Source organism: Euprymna scolopes, chromosome 21 (genome assembly GCF_053919585.1).
Source record: "Euprymna scolopes isolate OS-2025 chromosome 21, ASM5391958v1, whole genome shotgun sequence".
In the NCBI taxonomy this organism is placed as follows: domain Eukaryota; kingdom Metazoa; phylum Mollusca; class Cephalopoda; order Sepiida; family Sepiolidae; genus Euprymna; species Euprymna scolopes.
In genome coordinates this window covers 94,623,450-94,642,549 of record NC_136502.1, presented here as the reverse complement: position 1 = coordinate 94,642,549, position 19,100 = coordinate 94,623,450, and the positions used below count along the sequence as shown (strand labels likewise).

At 33.4% G+C, this 19,100-nt stretch overlaps 1 protein-coding gene across 2 annotated transcripts in view; it reads left to right on the top strand.

Moving 5' to 3' along the window:
* Positions 1–12,455, top strand: part of LOC145242600 (uncharacterized) — a 32,874-nt gene extending 20,419 nt beyond the window's left edge. For both annotated transcript variants that reach the window (XM_080105707.1, XM_080105708.1), the window contains exon 2: positions 6,599–12,455. In XM_080105707.1, coding sequence (XP_079961833.1) covers positions 7,509–9,881 — 2,373 coding nt within the window. In that variant the 5' untranslated portion in view covers positions 6,599–7,508 and the 3' untranslated portion in view covers positions 9,882–12,455. The remainder of the gene's footprint in view (positions 1–6,598) is intronic.
* The last annotated feature ends 6,645 nt before the right edge of the window (positions 12,456–19,100 follow it).

Below are 19,100 nucleotides of genomic sequence, written 5' to 3'. Positions count from 1 at the left end.
TTTTAAAACAATTGTAATTTAAACGATTAGAGTGAAAAAAAAAAACGCTCTTTAAAATGATATATAAAGTAAAGCTATTATAACGAAAACTTATTTGAAAAATATATCATTTGAAATCCAAATTAAAAAAATTTCGCAAGAACTTTATCAACCTAATATATACCGTTGGACATTATTGCTACAATCCAGATGCAGATAATCAATATTATTTGTTTAAAATATTTATTGATAAAGGAAGCCAGCTTCATCGATTTCTGATTTCAATAGTAAGCACACCCAAGTTTTTAACACCATTTTGTAGCAACATTTTGCTGGTTGCTTTAATGGTTATCTGTGCCCTCCCCCTCTTTCAAGACATTTGCTCTTCACCATAAACTCGAGCTGAATCTTTTCTGGTATGTAGTACTTTTGCCTGCCGCTGGAGCACCAGATTAACTCGTTTTACGACTGCTATTTTAACGTGTTGCATAATATCAGTTGTGCGCTATTAGCTTGCATCTTTGATGAATTATTCATCGACATCTTGTTCGGCCCTTGCGATAAATTAGCTTGTGTTTATTCAAACTGTACATTTGTGCTCATTTACACATCAATTACCTCTCACTGTAGCCTGGTCAGCATCCATTATCAGTGTACTTCTGATGAGGTATTGTGCCTTTCATCATCCCAGCCAGTTGTAACTATGTTGGTGTGACATTTCATGTATGCTGTTGTCATCCGGCGCTATAAATGGGGGAAAAAGTAGCCAACTTGTCGATAGACATCATGATATAAATTCCAGTCATACATTCAGTGATCTGGTTTCAATCCTCGTTAATGTATGAAATCATTTCTCAAGTATTAATGTGGTGTATTTCTAAGAATGTATGAATAGTTTATGAATCTATTTTTAATCTTAAGACAGACATCTGACCAAATGTGCTTTTTAAAATCCTCTGAAAACCATGCAAGCTGTTTAGCGTTTCACTGTTTGTAAAACACAATCGTCTAAAAGAAAGGCAACACTCAAAAAGTCAGGGGCCAATCTTGACAGGACACAGACACTTAGTAGACGACATTTATTCTAATATCTATAAATATAAAAGCGAAAATGTATGTGTGTTCGCTTTTTCTGTGTGCCTACAAAAGGCTTCTTTCAGAGAAGCGGTCGGTCAGTTCACAACTTTTAAAAACTTTTTATATCACATATAAATCATAATATCTCACAGTTAACAACGAAGCTCGCCTGTCTATTTGATTTGCTTGATTTCGGGAAGATAAATATTCAATATTTGTCGCTTGCCGCATGTGGGTTAGTCTTTTTCCTATAACATCTTGGGGGTGGGAAAAAAAAGCGTTCAGCAGTAAATGAATACTATCCCGCAGTCAAACTTGACCTCATTAACTCATTAAAACGGGCACCTGCTAAATCCAACTAATTAAATAAATTCAAACGTGTTTCCGTTAGCATCTCGCGGTGAGGCAATGGTTAACATCGTACGTTTTTTTTTTTTTTTCACACTTTAATTTACAACTTTGCTTCAACGGTTCAGGTTTGATTCGCATACTTGCTTTTTTTTTTTTATCCCCCCCTCCCCCAAGACCCAGGCAACGCCAGGTACCCCTCGCTAGTTTTCTATAATTCACACTGCAGTTTCTTATTCGTTTTGTATGTGAATTTTTTTTTTTTTTTTTTTTTTGTTAATTTCATTGCTTTTTCCCTTTGCTGTTGACACAATTCGACATTGAGGTTCCACGTATTTAATGCAATCACACATCTGCAAATTATATTATCGTCAACATCCTGGCACTTCAGACCTTCATCCATGGAGCTCACTTAATCCACAAAATCATTGTCAGTTATTAATTTGAGGCTTGCATAGAAATTAGGCATGCAGAAAAAGAATAAATTCTGGAGCACAAAAGGTTGCTCGTTTTAATAATACCACTTCCAACTTTTTAACTCTTCAACTTTTTTAAGTTAAAAAAAGAAAAAAAAAGGGGGGGGGGCTTTATTTTTGGAATGACTCTCATATGACAAAGTGCGCTCTGGACACCCATACACAGCCATTGGTCAGCACTGGTAAAATTGCATTTAGAATGGTGGTGACTATATAGAAAAATAACTTCTGGAGAACAAAAGGTTGCTCGTTTTAATGGTACCACTCCTGTCTTCGTAGCTCTTCAACTTTTTGAGCTAATAAAAACAGGAGGCTTTACTTTTAGAACTATCCTTGAAACTTTGGCATGACCTCGTAGATTTATGATTTACATCATGTTTGAAAACATGAATTCAAACATGAGCAATAATGAAAATAAACGACTGAATGAATAAACATTATTAATAGCATTGGAAATTATTTTGATAACCCAAAGTAGTTTATTTTATTTTAACTACATATTGGCATTAAAAACAATGTAAAATTTAATATGCAATAAAAAAAATGTAAATAACAATTCTTTGAGAAAAAATTGTGAAAAACAACCTGTCCTTATCAGCTGCTAGCCAGGTCTGTTAATACAAGCACAACCATCTTTTGTTATTGGACAGTATATAAAAAAAAAAACTATGTTCATCTTGGCAGTTTCATAACTTCTTATTGAATCATATTTATTTTTGACCTTTGACCTTATGCATTAAAAACGATCATCACTTGATGTCACATAGCTAACGATATTGTGTGTATACATTTGATGAACTAAATTTTTGTCTTTAAAATTTCTCTAGGACAATGTCTAATTGCAAAGGAACAGGGGGAATTATGTTTCTTTTTTCATTAGTGTGGCTTATGGCTGCTGAAGAGTTATTTAAGGCCAGCGAAAATAACAGAAAACCATGCATTTACCTCCATCCCACACCCCCAACTAATCTCTTTGAGAGAGGAGACTTCACTGGTTCTGTCAGTACATTTGTATCAAATTTTTTTTTTAAAAATTAGCCGATCTATTTCAGAGTCCATAGGGAATGAATTTACACATAAAGACACACTTGTACAAAGTGCCTTTTATATATAAATATAGATTTGTAATGAAATTGTTACCATTTATTCCCAAACCCTACACGACAGACTGCACAAAAGACATAAACTGGTTTTAAAGGATTTTCTTCTTGTTTGTCACAGTTATGTAAAAAGATGGGAACACCATTATTCTGTGTTTTGGTGAAGAGGCTACACATGAAGCAAACTAAGAAACAAAGAAGATGAAACTAGATTAATCAAAAACAGGGATAATCTAAAATGATACAGCTTTGATTTTGCTTTGTCTCTGTCCTAATATTGTTAGACAAGATATTGTGTGCGTGTGCGTCTCCTCTGCACAACTATGATTAGCAATACCAGACACCATAACGTTCAGCGCAGGGCAGGGCGCACACTGCTACTTAATTTAACACTCATAGTTTTTAAATCGGTAATAAGTACATTTCTCCTACATCCATCAAAATAAAACTTATATAACTGGATTCACAATAAAATTTACTTTAAAATTATATTTAAATATTTTTGTTGTGATTTGTATATTTGAAGAAATGATGAAACGTGTCAGCGTAGCATATCCGCTGGTGGTAGATCACTTTTTGCAAATAAACAGTTGGGGTGTGTTCACATAAATACTCAAAGCGGAAGTTGTACCTGTCGACAACATTTCTAATTGTTTTAGTCAGGAAAAAGAATCGTCTTTGCTATGGAATTTGAACACATGTATGTCTTTCCAGTCAAAAGTTAACATATCTCAAAGTTGACGCTTTGTAGTACAAAGCTAAGTAAAGATAGAGACTGTGATCGAACGCTATTTAATAGTGAATATATTAATTTCTTTTGTCCTAAAATTTGAAAAATAAATTGGACAAAAACTTTGTATGCACGCATCGATAGAAATAATGACAAGCGCATATAAACACAAGAATTTTTGTGTCGTAACATGCACAAAATAATCTCTTGTAACCAAACGTTCGTCAACTGAGAAAACATTTTTTTGTTTTACGAGTTCTTTACTGTTAAATATTCTGAATTTTAGCCCATGTTTTCCGTTGATAGTTCACATTTTACAATATCTTTTAATATTATTATTATTAAGTTGTTAGGTGAAAATACAGACAATTACAAAACGCTCTCCCCTCCCATTTTATGAATGGATTTCTAAATAACATTATTTCAGCACAGTAACATAAGTGCATAAATACCGAAAGTTTGTTTGTATAAAAATAAATGAAAGACACGTTTATTGGGATAGGAATTTTTAATACAACAAATAAGACGTCCAAAAATGTTATAATATATATATATATATATATATATATGTATACAAATTATATTCTGTTATTGTTAATTAATGAATGCTGAACATTTAATTAAAGTTGGTTGATTTCCTGAATTTTGTTAAATTTTGAAGTGGTGGTGAAGGGATTGCGAATCTAAAACAGAATCCCTCAAACTTCTGAAATGCTTTATTTAGAAACCCATTCTTAGCATGGGGTGTTTTGTAACTATTCTGTACTTTCACCTAACAATTTAATAAAATGTTATATTGTACTAACGTTATTATTTAGAAAGCTATTCTTAATATGGGGAAGGTGTTTTGTAACGATTCTGTACTTTCACCTAACAATGAAAAAAAAAAAGAAAGATATCGTAAAACTTGAATTTAACTTAAAAATAATATTACAAAAATAACAGTGTAATTTTGTTTTATTTCGTTAAAAATTGTTTTTGGTTAATTTTAATTTAAACAGTTTCGCTCGACACCACTTGGTTTATTTAAGTAAAAAATGCTTTTATACCACTTATCCAGTTAAGTAAAAGAATAACTTATCTTGCCTATGATAACATTTATTGAATTTGTTTTACAAGCCATAGAGGGGTGAAAAAGTGGTCAAAAAACAAATATATAATAAATAAATGTTACCAAAGGCAAGATAAGTTACTCTTATACCTACCGCGATAAATTTTTGATGTTCTAAATGTTTATTCTGTTCAAAAAAGAAATAGTGTTCAGTGTTACATGAAAACAAGAAAAACTGAAGTGTTTGAAGTCTCGACAATGACTTAAAAATATAAAATTATACAAAATAGTTGTAGAAACCCATCCAATAATTGTCACAGCAACTTGAAGCTATTAAAATTGAAATTTAATTTTCTTAATTAGTTTAATGTACTTGAAAACATAATTGCAATCTATACAAAATTTCCTTTCATTTGATATGCTACAAGCCATATTTTAAGAATTTCTTTGAATTGTGTTGTGGTGGCCATCTTGGATTTCCTGGTCGCCATCTTGGTTTTTTTACGGTGTAATGATGACAAATGATAATGTCTATCAGTATAATATTTCATATGATGATAAAACCTCACCTCCCATTTTTTTTTTTTTTTTAGCTGTTTTTATGTTTCTACTCAGTCATTGCATGAAACTGAAATATGCTAATTAGTATACTAATTAGTTACAAAATGAAATGGTCATAAATACAGCCAACTGAACCTTCATGTTATCATATGTTCAAAATTTCATCATAATTCCTCAAAAAGATCTCAAGATACAGCTTTTTTTAAAGATGGGTTAGTCTATAAATTGTGCAAATTTCCTACCATTTGTAGTCACAAGCTTATATGCATTTGAATAGGACTGACTTAAGCCAAAATATCCAGTGAGCCACACATTTTTTGATACTTTCTTGGCCTACGGGACAAGATCAAAGTGTAGTATTTGGCCATGTGCCTAAGTTTTTTGTTCATTGTTGATTTTCAATGTATTTTTAACATGAATAAAGGATTTAATATCTCAAAGTGTAGTATCTGCTCCGGCAGATACTGCAAGCAAAGACCATATGTGGGGAAACCCCACATATAAGACCTTGGTCAATGTAGGGGCAATCCTTCATACCAATTGTCACTATCCAGCTCCCCTACTCCCCGGGGAGTTGGTCCCCATTTCCCTTTCACTCCTCACTTTAAAAATCGGCCTTGTGCCTAATTTGCTCAGTGGGGGAGCAAATAAATACCTCAAAGTGTAGTATCTGTTCTTCAGATGCTATACTTCAATTTCTTGTTCTGTCAGTGGAGGAGAAATCCTTCACGACTGAGACAATTTTTATTTTTTTTCCTTTTCTCCACGTTAAAAAACGACCCTGGTGTCTAACTCTGTCCCATGGGGAGGCATTGTAAATAGGTACTTTGAATGGTCATAACTCCAGTTCTAATGGCCGATTTTAAAAAACTAAAGATATTATTTCTTTGTTTTTTATGCTCTTTTCAATACTGCTTGCTTTGAGTTTATTTGATCTAAAGGAAAAAATGGTGTGGTACTGCTACTATGATAAATACACATTTATTTTTTTTCTTTTAATTAAATATTTATTGAAATTAAAAATAAAATAAGGAAAAACTAAAATGAGTTTATAAAATTTTTCATCCTCACTGCCAAGGTTTCACTTCCGTACAATATCACACTGCACACACATGCAAGATAGATTCTTCGATTAGTTGAAAGTTGTAACGTTTTGCTGGTAAAACTAAACTAAAATTTATTTCTGATGAAATATTTTTAAATGGTGCTTCCTCCCACCCTCACTCCCATACTCTGACTGCTTTTGAAATAAACAATTTTTATTTTGTTGTTTCAGGTGACATTTGGATCCAACATTCAGATTTTCATTACCAGATTCATCTTGGACAGACTTTTACCATTGAGAATTAGCAGACTGAAATTTTTGAAGGCGAGAAATTATCTATGCTCGATAAATATTCCAGATCCGTCAATTTTTCAGCTTGGCATTCATTTTAAAAGACCCTTTATGCTCGTCTTTTTTGGAATTTTACGTAAATTTTTAACGTACACTTGTTGGCTTGATTTTCAATAGATGTTGTTATTCACTACATGATATGCAAAGAAATAATTTAAAAAAAAAATTTAAATAATAATCATGTACTACATATCTGCTACGTCTGTTGAACCTCCAGATCAATGAAGGAAGAATTTGGTTCAGTAATCAGTTTTAATATTTTTACTTTTCTGTGTGAAAAGTTAAAGGAAAAATGATAAAAATTTAAGCTCTTCAGAAGTAATTTAAAAAAAAAATGTATTTGAAATTGTCAAAATTTTTAGCAAATGTTTAGTCATTTTTTTTTATGTTACATAAACAAACTTTTCTGAAAAAAATTAATCAAAAAGAAAAAAAATGTTTGAAATTCAGACAGTTCATTCGTTGTATATCGTTCAGCTTTTGAACTGAATACATCTATGGTTTTCAGTGGGGAACAGCCTTAAAAAGCCCCCAAAATATATTAGTTATTTTTATGTCATAACAGATTATAAGAGTAATAGAAAATATATACTAAATATATACGTATATATATATATATATATAAAAAAAGTCAAGATCACGTTTCGTTCATCCCCACCCCCAAAATTATACTAATAAATAGAAGAGATCTTTCTACTCCTATTATCCAGTTCCAACACGTTTAAAACGAAAAATCTGCACCCCCCCCCTCCACAAAAAAAAAAATCTAGGGGGCTAAGTGAAGAAGAACATGTATTCACCAGACAAACAGTTTGAATACGAAACTGACAACCACGTTACTGAGAATGAGGCTGACTATTCACATGATCACTTTATGCACAAAGGCGGCAGGGGCCCTGAAGCTCGTGACAAACCTTTCAAATGTGAAATCTGTCGTAAGGGCTTCACACTGAAAGCCTATCTCCATCGTCATCAGTTGGCCCCTGAGGCTGGCAAGCACTTCAACTGTAGGTTTTGCACAAAGGTCTTCCCCCAGCGAGATCGACTCGAGAAACACGAACGAACACACACAGGCGAGAGGCCCTTCACTTGCGATATCTGCTCGAAAGCGTTTTCCCAAAAGTCACACCTGAATACGCATAAGATGATGCACGCTGGGATCAAGGCGAATAGTCGCGCACAAGACAAGAAGAACAAGATGATGGGCAACCCGCCCACTTATATGGTGCCCAAAAAGCCCATGCATAATCATAATCACAACCACTCGTCACACGGGCATAACCATGGTCATAACCATCATCATCATGGCCATGGCCATCATCATCACCATCATAACCACAATCATGGCCACAACCATGGTCACAATCATAACCACAACCATGGTCACAATCATAACCACAACCATGGTCACAATCATAACCACAACCATGGTCACAACCATAATCATAACCATGGTCACAACCATAATCATAACCACAATCATAACCATGGTCATAACCACAATCATCACAATCACCATCATCACCATCATCATAACCATGGCCATAATCATAACCACGGTCATAACCATAATCATAACCACCATTACACTGGTAACAACAATAACAACAACAACAGCATGTCTACTAATAACAGCGGTAACAATGTTTCCTATAACAATCCTGCCAACATGATGTTAAAACCAGGAACCGGCGGTAAACCAGAAGCCCGTGACAAACCATTTCGGTGTCCCGTCTGTCGTAAAGGCTTCACCCTGAAAGCCTATCTGCACCGGCATCAGTTGGCGCCGGAAGTTGGCAAGCATTTTCCCTGCCCATTCTGCAGCAAAGTGTTTCCGCAACGTGATCGTCTCGAGAACCATCAGCGGACTCACACAGGAGAAAAGCCATATACGTGTGATTTGTGCGGCAAAAGTTTTGCACAGAAGTCGCACCTCAACACGCACAAGCACACGCACAGCGGCGAGAAGCCTCATCAGTGTACGATTTGCCACAAGGCGTTCGCGCAGAAGGATCACCTCAACAAGCATCGACGAACCCATACTGGCGAAAAACCCTTTCAATGCGACATCTGTTTGAAGAGCTTCTCCCAAAAGACCCACTTGAAACAGCACAGTCATGTTCACACGGCCGAGGAATTGCAGAATTCTCAGAGTCATGGCCACAGTCTGAATCAGACACAAAACCTTGGTCAAGATCCGAATCAGAATCATGTTCAAAATCAAGGTGGCAGTGGCACTCCTTCTCTGTCTCAGTCACAGCCACAGACTTCAAGTACTCATCTTGAATCAAAACCCCAACACTTATTACCACCCCCCCAGCAACAGCAACAACAACATACTCCCACAATGGTCAGCACTACCAACAGCAGTAATGCCAATGCTGCTACAGTGACCAACAACACTGGCAACAACACGCCAACGAATAATACCTCTGCAGCCAACAATGGTACTGGTTCTTGCACCCAGCGTCAAATGGCACCCTCAATCGACAGTTCACCACCCCCAGCCCCGGCAACTCAGTCATCGTCAATGCGCAAGCAGCCTCACCCAACATCTTCAGCACCAAATACCCAGGTTCCAACGATGGTACCTAGCTCTTGTGCCAACCCTATGGTAATATCACCAACCCAGTCTCATCATGCGCCCCAGGCTCCTCCACTGCCACCCAGAAAACAGCCACATCACCAACACCAGCAGCAACAACAACAACAACAACAACCACCGCCACAACAGCAGCAGCAGCAGCAACAACATCATCATCACCAACAACATCAGCAACAACAACAACAACAACAGCAGTCGTCATCCCCTGTCACAACATCTCCACCAGCATCATCTTGTCAAATGATGTCGCAACCCCCGCCCACAAACATGCGTAAACAGCAAGCAGTTGGGATGACTCCGTCCCATCAGATGATGGCCCAACATGCCCCCCTTCGGCAACAGACATCGCCTCTTAGCTCTTCTCCGATGAGCTCAAACTGCTCACATCCCCTTGGGCAACAGCGGCCGGAAAGCAATTACTGGAAAAGGAACTTTCCTATTGCTTCTACCTGGAATTCTGGATGGACAAACATCCCAAATGCCTCCAATTATGGAGTTGGACAACGGAAATGTGAGAGTCAGGAAGCTGTCCATTACATCCAGACTCTGCTACAGTAAACGTTGACAAACATTTTGGTTAGTTTTCATGTTTTATTTGAAAATTAATTCATTCGACTGGATTAAAAAAAAAAAAAAAAAAAGTAACGAGAAATTCACTGAATCGTTTGGTAAAGGAAATCATTTTGTTTCTTTTTTTTTTTTTTTTTTTTTTTTTTTTTTTTTTAAATTAAAAAAAACTAAAAACTGAAACACTCGGATATTGATTTGTATGATTCTAGCTGTTATCCTCATTGGGGTTCAATTTGTTATCGACTCAGTTTCGGCTTTTATACTTTCTTATTTTCAGGTACTTTTACTTGTAGTCAGCAACCTGTATGGAATATTCAACTGATTATATAATTCACTGTGTTGACTCTTAATCCTTTTTCTATATCATTTTTTAAAACTGGATAAGGCGGGCAAAGTCAGGGCTGTAGCCTTTGATATATTCAAGACCAGTGACAGTCCAGCACAAAGCACTGCTAATGAAAATTCAATCATACGGTATAATTGGATGAATAATAAATATAATTAGATCTTTTATAGACAATAGGACCATCCAGGTTGTCATTGATGGATGTAGATCTAAACAGCATAAAATTAATGTGGGAATGCTTCAGGAGTCGATCCATTGACCACTATTATTGCTGATATTCATTAACAACCTCCCTGATAGTATTGTGTTCGAGATGGGTATATTTGCTGATGATACAATGCTTTATAATGTTATAAAGCGTTGAGGAGGGAAGAACAGCTGTACACAGATTTAAGACAATGGTAGAATCCTTAGAAAATGACCTCCCGATCATAATGGAATAGCGTCGTAAATGGATGGTAACATTTAATGCTAGTAAGATTAAGCTGCTCTTCCTTCAAACTTCTTGGCTTGACATTCACAGGAAATATGAACTGGAACAAATACATTGAAGATATTGTAAAGGCTGCTGCGGGGAAGTATGGTTGCCTCTATTTTGCTAGAAGACTACTCACACTTGAGAGTATCTTGCACCTCTGCAAAGCTACCATTCGCCCATGCATGGAGTATTGCTGCCACATCTGGGTTGGTGCGTCTACCACTCGTCTCTCCCTCTTGGATAGGGTCCAGAAAAGAGTCAGCAATCTAATAGATCCCACTTTCTCAACTAAGCTCCAACCCCTGTCCCATCACCTCAATGTTGCATCATCCCTGTGCCTGTTTTACAAGTATTTTAATCGAATGTCCTCTGATGAACTCCTTGCACTTGTGCCCCCTTGATGTATATATCCCCCGACAAACCCGCTTAGCAACAAAATCACACCCCTTCACTGTTAAGGTCTCTAAATGTCAGAAAGCTTTCTACTCTATACCTGGAAAAGCTAGATGTTGTAATTCCCTTCCTGCTATCTGTTTCCCTGACTTTACTGATATACGGAAGTTTAAATGTAATGTAAACCAACATCTTGTTATCTTTCTTAGGCATGGTCCCAAATAGTAGCCCCTTACGTCCAAGTGGCGATATGCCTTGTTAGGAGTGAATAATGGTAAAAAAAAACAAAAAAAAAAAAAAACTGTTTTTCATTAAAAAGAAATGCAAGATCACCAATTTGAAAACAAATTCATTGACTAATTTTTAAATAATTTATTCACAACGTCCATACCATTGACCACTGGGCTATTTGTCCATATAGAAGAAATATCATCAGAGTTTGAGAGAAGAGTTCTTAGTTCTATATTTTTTATGGAAATTGCTCCAGTCAAGGCATGAAGCCACTTGATGTAAGGAGCTTAAAAAAAAGTCAATGATAAACGTTGACAGATTTCAGCCTAGAAAACAGCAATTCTTCCTCTTTGTCACAAACATTGCTCATGGAACATGAGGACTAAAAGACCAAATAAGAAAAGTGAGAGTTATGAAACTGCCAGAAGTAAACTTAAGGGTCACTTTATATTCTGTTGTGACTCTTCTGTATGCTGCAGGTGGTCCAACAGATGCAGGGAAGGAAGGATCAAACATAACCGCTGATTTGTGATGAAGTCGCCTCTTGGAATTTTCTGCCATCTTCTCTCCGCTAAAGAATCCATTTGTCGATGAATATCAGGAATTATAACTACTCATAAAGGATTGAGGGAGTTTTTTTTTGTCGAAAATTGACTTCTGTGTTTTGCATCACAGTGTAATTCTCCCTACCTCTCTGTCAGTGATGCAAACGTATCAGTAGGCAGCTGATGATAGGAACAATAATAATAATCAAGGAGGACCTGGCTGAGCTCTCAGATCCGCAGGTAGTTATGCTTTCAACATTGGACTTGTGATTGGTTATCAATCTCATGTGACTTTGCTTAGGACTTTGGTGCATGGGCCGTTATAGTTTACAATGCGGTTCTGACCAGAAAAAAAACTGGTTCAACCTGATCGGGGGGAATGTGGTCGTAACAAGTAGTGACTCTTTCGTAATGTAAAAAAAATAAATAAATAAAAAATCAGAAAAAATTTAAGGATGATAACTGAAGTTTATAATTTTTGTTTTTTTTTTTAGTTAAAAGACAGGGAACGATTTCATGTGCTTATTTTTTAATTACACTTGATTAAAAAAAAAAAAAAAAAAAAAAAATACAGAAAAATCTTTATGATATATGTACATGTCCCGGAACAAAGATGTCGTATTTCAAAAATCACATAAATTTATCAAGTACTTGTTTTTTTTTGTTTTTTTTTTAAATTAAGGAAATCAACTTTTACGATTTTTAGCAATTAAAAAGGTTTAATTATGTTGAATACAAACAAAATCTCTGTAGTCGAATCGAATTGTCGCCCTTGAATTTGGCAAAATTTAAAACAATATGGCCGTTTCCAGTTTCCTTTCTCATAAAATTTGATTTTCTTATTTAACAAAACAAAACAAAAAAAAAACTACTTGATCAGTTTAAGTGAATTTTGTTGAATATGACGTCTTCATTCCGTGACGATGGTATATATATATATATATATATATATATATATATATATATTTATATTTGTTTTTAACTAAGTGTAGTTCTAAATAAGCACCCTCATTTAAAAAAAAAAATTTTTTGTAACTTACTATATGTCCAATAAGGCAATACAGAAGTGATTGGGGAGGGGGAAGAGGGGAGATTTACAAATTTGATTTTCTTATTTAAAAAAAAAAAACAAAAAAAAAACTACTTGATCAGTTTAAGTGATTTTTGGAATATGACATCTTCATTCCGTGACAATGGTGTGTATATATATATATATATATATATATATATATGTGTGTTTTTAACTAAGTGTAATTCTAAATAAGCACCCCCATTTAAAAAAAAAAAAATATTATTTTGCAACCTACTATATGTCCAATAAGGCAATACAGAAGTAATTGGGGGGGGGGGGTTACAAACATAATGAAGAAATTTAATTGACAACTGCTCTAATTTGAGTGAACTCCATTGTAACAAGTATCGACTTCTTCGTAACGTAAATAAAATTCAAAACAAAGCTAAATTAAAAAGACAGGGAACCTTTTCTTGTAACCATAGATTATATATCTAATAGGACAATATAGAGTGATTTTATTTGAAAACTTAATGATGTAGAAACTTCATTGATTACTGATCTGAGATATCTAAAAGGGTGCGGACGAAACGATATACAAAATAAGAGTAGTCCATACCAGTGAATGAAATAAAGGTTCTTTGCAGAAAATTACCAACTACAACAAAAAGCACCAGAATAAAGTCGTAGAGTCGAACATCCAAAAGTTGGAATCATGTAAATAACACCTTGTCTTGGAACTATCAATAAGAACTTTGATTTCATTTATTTATTTTGAGCGTTTTGTTTTTTCAGTGAACAGATGGTCTGTGTACCTACAGAAAATAACAGACAAATACTGTTTAAAGTAACATAAGCTCGGTACTTATTATGGGCTGTGGTTAGAGGTTTAAGAAAAACGGAACAAATTACTGGATGTTTGTATTATATTTTTAAGTTTTACTGCTGAAAGTGTGTGAATTTTCTTTTTCTTTTCTTTTTTTTACATATATTTTCTTTTTTTTACTCCTAGGCCCAAACTTTGTTTTCATACCTTATACAGGAAGATAACGTTTTTAAATAATAAAATTTTCAATACTAAAATATTTTCTTTCTTTGCAACAAGTAGATATATAGTTAGGAAGAGATTGGTTACAACTTTTAAAATGTTATTTTGTAAGGTTAATTTGTTGAGAATTTTAGAAAACCAAATCACGTTATATAATTTTTTTTATGAAATAGATAAAAAGCATTTTTTCTTTTGAGACTTTCGGTGTAAGATACTTTTTCAAAGAAAACTGATGCTTATTTGTATTTATACTTGATCAAAAAAACAAAAATACAGAAAAATCTTTATGATGTACATACTCGTCATGGAACAAAGATGTCATATTCCAAAAATCACATAAATTGATCAAGTAGTTTTTTTTGTTTTTTTTTAATCAAGAAAATCAAATTTTATGATTTTTTAGCAATAAGTTAATTATTTGCAATACAAACAAAATCTCTGTAGTCTAATTAAATTGTAACCCTCAAATTTTGGCAAAATTTAAAACAATATGACCTTTCCCTGCCTCATCGCTTCCTCATAAAATTTGATTTTCTTAATTTAAAAAAAAAAAACAAAAAAAAAACCACTTGATCAATTTACATAATTTTTGGAATATGACGTCTTCAATCCATGACGAGTATGTACATCACAAAGATTTTTCTGTATTTTTGTTTGATGCTTATTAAGGTAGTTGACAGATTGTTTTTTTTTTTTTTTTAATATGTGGTTTAAAAAAAAAAAAAACAATACTTAATTGTCATGTCGAAAACAGTAATATATCCAAAAATTATGAAAATTCAACAACTACTATTGTGTTTTTAGTTTTAAAAGTCTATCGCTATGGTCATAATAACAAGTCCGCCATTAAAGTGTCGAAAAAGAAGATATGAATATGTCCCTTGTATTTGCAATCTTCCAGGTGTTTACATCTAGGGAAAATGCAATTTTTCCCAATTTTCTGTAAAAATTACTTTTAACTATAAATAATTTTCTACTCAATGAATTTTTGTAATTTTTGGATATATTACTATTTTCGACATGACAAGTACTGTTGTTTTTGCTAAAACAACATATTTGAAAAAATCGATCTGTCAACCTATCTTAACAAGCACCACTTATTATTTTAACTAAGTGTAATTCTAAATAAGTACCAGAAAACTAATTAATGCAATCGGTAGAGGTATGAGTGACCCCAGTGTCTATGGGTAAAATATATACATAGATATAAACAGTTCTTTTTGTAGAAAATAAAAATTTATTTTGACAACTTATTCTGTGCAAATGAAAACCTAAGAAGAAAATATTTTAATACTTGTAAAATTTTATTTAAAAGAAAATGTAATTTCCAAAACCTTTCCTATTTCTCTCTCTCCACCCTCTTAACTTCTCATTTTCCCTCTCTCTTTTTTCTTCTTCTTTCCCTCTTTTTTCTTCTTCTTTCTCTCTCTCTCTCTCTTTCTTCTTTCTCTCCCTCTTTTTTCTTCCTTATTCTCTCTATCTCTTATCACACACAAATGGTGATATTTTGTTTCTTTTTATTAACATTGGAAGTAATTCCCCCCCCCCTTACTTTAAAGTTCCAACTTAAATGTTATTTACATGGAAAGCAAAAAATTGTTTTAAAACTTTTGTGTGCTGTTCTGTTGCTGGATACATTTTTGGTGCTTATTTAAAATTGTACTTTTAATTAAAAAAATAAATAAATAAATAAAAATACAGACAAATATTTATGATGTGCATACTTGTCATGGAACAAACACATCGTATTCCAAAAGTCAAGTAAATTGGTTAAGTAGTTTTTTTTTTATTAAGAAAATCAAATTTTACAATTTTTAGCAATTAATCATTTTTGACAACTATAGCATAGTCTGTAAATACAGATAATCGAATTGAGTTGTCTGCCGTTGAATTAGAAAAACAAAACAAAAACATGGCAGTTGACAGCACTATAGTCTCACTGGTCATAAAATTTTATTTTTCTTACCTAATCGTTGAATGAGTTAAAGAAAAAGAATGCTTTTTAGATTTCCAAATCCACGGCATCGAAGCACATGTAACAAAAATCTGTTCTGTTCCCTGTTCGACGTTATCGCAAACAAGCTTTCTTCAACTGACATCAAATTGCAAAGTACACCGTACTGACGTCAGACTGACAAAAAAAGAATTGTTCCTAACTGGAAAAATGCTGGCTTTTATTATTATCAAACTCGACCACGTCTCAATTTGCATGAGACACATTTTTGTCTCGTGTCGGCCAGGTTTCGAGTTTAAGACTTTTTCTCTTTCTTTTCTTAAAGAATAACACCCGCGCTAATTATGCACACTACAATTTTCCCTACATCTTATTTAAAAAAAAAAAAAATTAAAAAAACCCTACTTGATTAATGTATATGATTTTTGGAATATGACAATTTTCATTCCGTGATGAGTACCTACATCATAAAGAATTGTCTGTATTTTTGTTTTTTAAATTAAGTGTAATTCTAAATAAGCACGACACTTTTTGTTCATCAATACAACAATCACGTGTTTAAAATTTCAAGTGTTGCGTTGATGAACCTTGATTCATGAAGTTTGTCTTTGAACTATAATTCAAGCCAGAAATTACATTTTTAATCGTCAGTCTCAAGTCTTAAGAATCACTTTTGAATTTCAAACACAAAATAAATACTGCTGAACTATTTTTTTTCTCTTTATTGATCAATTCAAAACTAGCTGGGTTTTTTTTTGTTTGGTTTTTGTTTTGTTTTTTTTATCCTTGGGATTCACTGCTTATCAAGACCTGGGCCCACTCTAGGCTGATAGTTGAAGAGTATTCGGTAGATGGTAAAACAACGCTGATGATCACTAACGGTGGAACTTGGTTAGGGATTCGTTATGTAAGAGGACAGCTTGACAAGAATTTATTTACATTAGACTTGAAAATGATGAGATTATAGAGTCTTCGAAAATTTTCAATGATTTTGAAGCTGGCAAATAAAACTTAATCTCTAGCTTGAATTAAAATTTAAAGGTGAATTTCAAGTATTACAGTTTATTTGTGCTTCTAAACCAAAAGAAAAACATTTTTGAATGCGTTTCTGGTGTATTGAAAAAATCCTTTTATTTGAAAACTTGTTTTTATTTGTTTTGGGTTTTTTAATTAAATTTTTTTTGTGTGTGCTTGTGCAGTATAACAGAATTTTTAAAAAAATGCATTTTTCGTAAAAACACGATTACGTACTTATGTACCTATTTACTATGCCTCCCCACGGGACAGAGTTAGACACCAGGGTCGTTTTTTAACGTGGAGAAAAGGTACAAAAATAAAAATTGTCTCAGTCGTGAAGGATTTCTCCTCCACCGAAAGAGAACAAGAAATAGAAGTGCAGCATCTGAAGAACAGATACTACACTTTGATCTCGTCCCGAAGGCCAACGATTACGTACTTATGTATCATATTGAAATTTGTAAAAAAAAATTTTAAATTACGGAAAATAATTGAGTACGAGATCCGCTAGAAACTATTTTTTACAAAAAAAAAAAAAAAAGAGAAATATTAGCAGTCTGCCATTTTTTTTTTTTTTTTTTTAATGGTGAATTACAATTTTTTTTGTCAAAATCGTAGGCTGCAGTTATCTCCCTTGGATTTTTAATCAGCATTATTATAAAATACGATAAAACAATAATTCGGAAAATTTTATTTGTACTTGTAATTTTTTTCTACTCAATCATTTTTCCTATTTGAAGGAACTTTTACTAATTTCGACATGACGTGTAAGTGCATAATGGTGTTTTTTTTGTACAAGCACTGTTTTGTTGTTTTTTTTTTTTTGTTTTTTTGTTTTTAATTTTTAATTTTTGAAGTGGATGATGACGAAACTTGAGACATTGAAAATTATTTTGAAATATTTATTGCATAAAAAATGCTGACACATTTTTAAATGTAATATTTAAGAACTCCCCCCTCCCCATCTCCAACCTTTGATGGCTAGCGCAAGGTGCATGGTATGCAGAAGATGTACATAGCTTCAACAATGGTAAACCATGCATTTTTGTTTTATGACTACGTATAACTGAATTTTTGCATAATAAACCATTTTCTATATTTTGGTATACCATTCCATGTATACTGTATCATATGGCATATCATGCCATATACGTGACATATAATATAAAAGATTGCGTATGATATACCATCAATAAACCATTCAGCATACCATCCATCATATGGTATATCATCACTTACATATATGGCATACTAAAAAAGAAATGCATACAATGTACCTCACTTGTACATATATATATATCCTCCAAATATATAAAACTGCATATCTGCTATATTACATATATGATTTACATTGTGTATCAAGCATGTGTAATATATGCCATTCAATTATAGTGCGTGGTATCGCCAGGGTTATCAATATGGCTACACTCATTTCTTCCCAAGGACATTTTTGTTTGATTTTTTTTTTTCGAAAGTTTCTTTTATCAGCATATTACTATTTTCAACCTTTTGAAGGGAGCTATTTTTAATTTATATAATATACACACACACATACAGTAGAACCCCAGGATATGGCATTAAAAATTAGTAACAAAATACAGTACAGTATATAATACACATGAATATAATCAAATAATATAATAAATAACACTGTAAAGTGGGGCAAATGCTGTAACCAGGGTTCGGAAAAACATTGTATTCCACATCGTAAACTGAAAAAAACGTATCCTAGGGCCACCGTATTCTGGGGTTCTACAGCATATAATTCAAGACAAAACAAATATAAGTATAGTTAAATTTATTTGTCAGTACAATAAGGAATACGTGTAACATACACACACACACAGTAGGTTAAAGGTATTGAAGAGTGATAACTAATGAATTTAATGAGTTTATTAAGAGTGCTCAATAAAAGAAGAGCAAGATATATTTTTATTAATATTAACAAATTTACATGGTCGCGCCACTGAACATGCCTATGTTTCAGACAAATGGTAAGTTAAAAACCAGAAGTCCTAGTCAGGCGACTTGATAAATAGTTGCTTTTCATAGAAGAAACCAGTCCTCAAAATCGTTTTGAGGTTTTGAGAACTGGTTTCTTCTATGGAAAGCAACCATTTATTAAGTCGCCCGACGAGGACTTCTAGTTTTAACCGACCATTTATTCAAAACACCATGTCCAG